The following is a 5,105-nucleotide window of genomic DNA, read 5'->3' on the forward strand; positions in this document are numbered from 1 at the left end:
TGTGGGGCTATGAAGAGGGCCGGTAGCGGGCCCTGTCAGACTTGCGGCTGGAGGTTTTGCTACTCATTTTGCATGGGTGGCTGCTCTCCCGTGTGGTGGTTAATTTTCTGGTGGTTAAGCAGGTCGGAAAGTCAGAGAACAGCATCTTATGAAGGAGACTTTTGTCTCTCGCTTTTGTGAGTGCTTTGGGGGATGACCAAGGGAACCCCAGGTGCAACTCCTCCCATAATCAGTGTAGTTGTAGGGTGTTCAGCCTGTGTGGACCCTCTAGTGTGGGTCACATGAGCCATTCTTAGCAAAGGTTTTAGGACAGACAGACCTTGGGATGGAGAGGTGTGGAGCTGGAAACTTGTTCCAGAGGGCAGAAAAGTACTCACATTTCATTTGATGGAAGGTATCCGTCTGTGATTTTGTTTGTAAGCCTCTATTGAGATCATTCTCTCCAGCCTTTTACCACTTGGACTTCTCCAAATTCTTGTTCTCCTCTCTTTTCAGGAGAATGGAAGATGCCATCTTTCCTCCTAACCAGTTTCTTCCCTTCATTTGTCTGGGAAGGCAACAAAAAAACCCACAAACCATGGCTCCTGCATCACTCACAGAATTTGGCTCTTTAGCTGTCAAGAATGCTACCAGGCTAGTTTCAGCGGCAAAGGTAGAAAAGGAACAAGGATTGGATCCTATTAAGTTGTCTTTCCAGGGTCACTTTTTCCTTGATTCAAAGCTGCAGCTAGGGCAGTGTTTCTCAGGTTTCCTTCCTTCACAAGCATCTGTCCAAGTCAGACAGGACCGGAGAGTTCTCAGATGCCTTAAAGGACGGCTGGTTCTCTGTCCACTTCCACTCCTGAACTCTATCCCCCTCACCTGGATGAAATTCCCACAGGATCCTTGCCTCCCTGCGAGAACAATCCAGGACCGGAGATTCAGGCTCCCAGGGATTGAATTAAACTCAGGCTTTGGGGAAGGTGGAGGGAAGAGGCATGGTAATTGAAGAGAACGCAGCCTCTCTGAGGGAGCATCCCCGACTGGCCCCTGCAGCACCTGGGACATAGGAAGAAGAAAAAGGAAGTGCAGGAAAAACCGAGGGAGGGAGGGTGTCTGTCCTCAGATCCCTTGGCTTTCATTCTTCAGAAAGATAAAACATCATGAAGAGTAAACGGGGGCGGGAAAAAGTTCTCAAAGCACAGGCCACGCTCGAGGGGAGACGCCAGGCAGATTCCTCCCACCCCTCCCGCAGGCACAACTGGGGGACAGAGGAGGTGGGACCGGCCCGCGCACCCCTCAACCAATCAGGAAGATGCCTCGCGTTCCCTGGAGACCATTAACGCCTAGCCTTTGGTGTGGGAGGTGGCAGGTGAGAGCACGGAGCTCCACCCGCCAATCGCTGCGCTGTCTGAGAGGGAGGGGCGGTGCCTCTGTACACCGGAGGCGGAGCTGTTTCCCTGGCAACGATCCTAGCCCAGCCGGAGCGGGGGGAGGAGCGAAGGGGGGCGGGGGGGAAGGGTGAAAAATTAGGAAGAGCAGAGGGGGCAGGGAGCTCGCAGGGTGGGGGTGGGCGCGCCGGTCTGGGGGAGTGAATTCGAGGAGGCGGGAGGGAGGGTCCCAGCCTCACGAGTCTCGAGGAGCCCGAGGAGGGGTGCGTCCGGCCAGGTTCCCGAGGCGCGGCCGGAGCTGACCCCGAGGCCCGGGAGCGGAGGGGAACTAGACACCGCCCCCGCTGGCGCCGGGAAGCGTCGCTCTTTCTCGCTGACCTTGGTCTCTTGTCGCCTCGCCCTTGGCCACAGTCACTGACGGACGCAGAGCCCGAGAGAAGGGCAGCTAGGCCCCTGGACGGACGGGAACCTAGCACGTAGGCACACACATTGCCCCAGCCTCTCCCGCCGGCTCCACCGCGCTCAGACCTCCCCCACCTCCAGGCCGGGCCATCCAGCCCAGGGTTAATGCCAACGAGTTTCCACCTCCAGCCGCTCCTAGAGAGGCCGCGGCGTTAGCCAACGGGGGAAACTGGCCGCGGACGGACACTTCCTGTGCGGGGGGAGGGGGTCGGACAACCGCAGCCCAGCCCGAGCTGGGGGGCCAGACGGCGGGGTCTCGGGCGGGAAGCGGTGTCTGGGGGCGGCAGGGCGAGTCGTGAAGCCCCTAGTCTCCGAGGCCACAACGCGTGGGGGTCTGTGAGGGCCCCAGGGCGAGCTCAGACCTTGTGGGTGGGGGCGGGGCCGCGGGCAGGGGAGGGGCCCGGCCGGCCGGAGAGGCCCAGGGTCAAGACGTCCGGCCTTGGGTGCCGGGGCTGGGCAGCGGGTCTGCTGGGCGGCGCTGAGCGGGGGGGAGGCGAGGGCCCGGGTCTCAGGGCACTCTGGCCGGGTCGCAGGATCGTCCGCCATCGCCGCCGCCGCCGCAGCACTGGAAGCCAGCGGGGATGGAACGGGAGGCGTCGCCGTGGGGCGTCGAGCCCCGGGATGTGCAAAGTCCTGACGAAATAGGGAGCCCCGAAGGGTCCCTCAAAGGTGAGGGAGGGAGCGCCCCTCCGAGGAGCGTGCCTGAAAGCGGGAGAGAGGGCTGTGGTCCGTGGGAGGGGAAGAGAGCGGGGGCCGTGGACACCTGGCACTTGGAGGAGGCGGCGGTGGGGACCGGGTGTCCAGGGTTTGCTGAGGGGGAGGTGGGGATTTCAGCACCTGCCCGAGGGCCAGCGACCGTGTTTGAGGAGGAGGGAGAGGTTTGTGGCAACTAATGGGGGGACCCAGCGACCTTCCAGGCCCCACACAATCTGGGTTTTCTGTAATTGTCTGATCCTGCAGGCAACATGAGCGAGAATGAGGAAGAGGAAATTTCTCAGCAAGACGGCCCTGGGGACTATGAAGTCGAAGAGATACCTTTTGGGCTTGAACCCCAGAGCCCTGGGTTCGAGCCGCAAAGCCCAGAGTTTGAACCTCAGAGCCCCAGGTTTGAGCCTGAAAGCCCAGGTTTCGAGTCCCGAAGTCCTGGGTTTGTGCCCCCAAGCCCTGCATTTGCACCCAGAAGCCCTGAATCAGATTCTCAGAGTCCTGTGTTTGAACCACAAAGCCCTGGGTATGAGCCCCGGAGCCCTGGGTATGAATCTCAAAGCTCCGGGTATGAACCCCAGAACCCTGAGTTCAAAACCCAAAGCCCTGAATTTGAAGCTCAGAGTTCCAAGTTTCAGGAAGGTGCAGAGATGCTTCTCAGTCCAGAGGAGAAGAGTCCGTTGAGCATCCCCTTGGGAGCCCATCCCTTGGACTCCTTCACCCAGGGGTTTGCGGAGCAGCCCACAGAGGGCCTGTCCCTAGGGCCACCTTTTGAGATTCCCACAGGGGCCCTGTTGTCTACACCGCAGTTTGAGGTGCTCCAAAATCCCCTGGGCCTGACTGGGAACCTGAGGGGTCCAGGCAGACGGGGTGGCCGGGCCAGGGGTGGGCAGGGCCCTCGGCCTAATATCTGCGGCATCTGCGGGAAGAGCTTTGGGCGAGGCTCCACCCTGATCCAGCACCAGCGCATCCATACCGGTGAAAAGCCCTACAAATGTGAGGTCTGTAGCAAGGCCTTCTCCCAGAGCTCTGACCTCATCAAGCACCAGCGCACCCACACAGGCGAGCGGCCCTACAAGTGTCCCCGCTGTGGCAAGGCCTTCGCCGACAGCTCTTACCTGCTTCGCCACCAGCGCACCCACTCTGGTCAGAAGCCCTACAAGTGCCCACACTGTGGCAAGGCCTTTGGCGACAGCTCCTACCTCCTGCGGCACCAGCGCACCCACAGCCATGAGCGGCCCTACAGCTGCCCCGAGTGTGGCAAGTGCTACAGCCAGAACTCGTCCCTGCGTAGTCACCAGAGGGTGCACACCGGGCAGAGGCCCTTCAGCTGTGGCATCTGTGGCAAGAGCTTCTCCCAGCGCTCGGCACTTATCCCCCACGCACGCAGCCATGCCCGCGAGAAGCCCTTCAAGTGCCCTGAGTGCGGCAAGCGCTTTGGCCAGAGCTCAGTGCTGGCCATCCATGCCCGCACCCACCTGCCGGGCCGCACCTACAGCTGCCCCGACTGCGGCAAGACCTTCAATCGCTCGTCCACGCTGATCCAGCACCAGCGCTCACACACAGGCGAGCGGCCCTACAGGTGTGCCGTGTGTGGCAAGGGCTTCTGCCGCTCATCGACGTTGCTGCAGCACCATCGGGTCCACAGTGGGGAGCGGCCCTACAAGTGCGATGACTGTGGAAAGGCCTTCTCCCAGAGCTCTGACCTCATCCGCCACCAGCGGACCCACGCCGCCGGCCGGCGCTGACCCGAGGGCCCTGTCGGGGGCAGGGCGGTGCTGGGCCCAAGAGGAGGGGACAGGGAGCTGGAGAAACCTGGAGAGAGAATAGTGGGAAAGCCGGAGGAGCAAGGAAGAGTTGAGGATTCTAGGAGACGGGGACCAGGGTGGGGGAAGTTACGTGCCCTGGAGACTTACGGGAAATGGGTAATGAAGAGGGGCTGGAGGGAGGCCAAACGGGCAGCGGGAGGCCCTGGGAGAATCCAGAAAGAGGTCAGCAGACAGCTGCCCTCAGCAATGGCGTGTACCTGGAAGATGCCTGGCTTGGCAAAACGCTAGGTGGGGGTGGGGGGAGGGAAGGGTTGGGTCACTTCGTTAGAGTGGGGTAGCTTAGATTGGTAGCTACTGAGACCCTTGTTGAGTCAGGAAGGGGTGAGGGTAGGTGGGGTGGGGAGTAACGCCCGGAGTGGGGCCTGGGTCTCTGAGTGCAAACCCCAGCCTCCCTTGTCTTCTTCAGGCTTTGGAGCCCCTGAATTTGAGTTCAATAAAAACCTTTATGTGGTAAAAGAGGTTTGTCCTGAAAATGTGTGCATGGACAGTGCCCTGGGCAGTGGGAGACACGGTGTCCTAACCGACCAGCCAGTGAAGCCATAGGGCTGTCTCAGGAGACATGCTCGTATCTGCCCAAGTTCATGTCCCGTGCTTTGAACGTGCACAAACACAGAGGGGGCCATTAGGGGTTTGAGAAAGCCCTCAATTTTGTGGATAGGGTCTTCCCAAACACAGTCTGCCCTTGGGCCCGAAACAGTCCCTGATTCTCATCTGCAGGCATGGAGCGTGTGTGCCATCT

General features: G+C 60.5%; 1 protein-coding gene across 3 annotated transcripts; it reads left to right on the forward strand.

Moving 5' to 3' along the window:
• Nucleotides 1-1,645: 1,645 nt before the first annotated feature.
• ZNF768 (zinc finger protein 768) lies at nucleotides 1,646-4,822 on the forward strand. 3 transcript variants are annotated; one of them, XM_033102074.1, is made up of 3 exons: nucleotides 1,646-1,846; nucleotides 2,366-2,501; nucleotides 2,793-4,822. In XM_033102074.1, the coding sequence occupies exons 2-3, from the start codon at nucleotides 2,414-2,416 to the stop codon at nucleotides 4,283-4,285; spliced, it is 1,581 nt and encodes a 526-aa protein (XP_032957965.1). In that variant the 5' UTR covers nucleotides 1,646-1,846; nucleotides 2,366-2,413; the 3' UTR covers nucleotides 4,286-4,822. The 3 variants fall into 3 exon arrangements, with proteins under 3 accessions (XP_032957965.1, XP_032957964.1, XP_032957963.1); XM_033102073.1 differs by lacking the exon at nucleotides 1,646-1,846 and adding an exon at nucleotides 1,875-2,164; XM_033102072.1 differs by lacking the exon at nucleotides 1,646-1,846 and having other exon boundaries at nucleotides 2,204-2,501.
• The last annotated feature ends 283 nt before the right edge of the window (nucleotides 4,823-5,105 follow it).

Source organism: Rhinolophus ferrumequinum, assembly GCF_004115265.2.
Source record: "Rhinolophus ferrumequinum isolate MPI-CBG mRhiFer1 chromosome 15 unlocalized genomic scaffold, mRhiFer1_v1.p scaffold_54_arrow_ctg1_1, whole genome shotgun sequence".
In the NCBI taxonomy this organism is placed as follows: domain Eukaryota; kingdom Metazoa; phylum Chordata; class Mammalia; order Chiroptera; family Rhinolophidae; genus Rhinolophus; species Rhinolophus ferrumequinum.

Coding starts and splice junctions, on each gene's coding strand:
- ZNF768 (XM_033102074.1), top strand. CDS start 2,414: ATGGAACGGGAGGCGTCGCCGTGGGGCGTCGAGCCCCGGGATGTGCAA. Junction 2,502..2,792: donor CCCCGAAGGGTCCCTCAAAG/GTGAGGGAGGGA, acceptor CTGATCCTGCAG/GCAACATGAGCGAGAATGAG.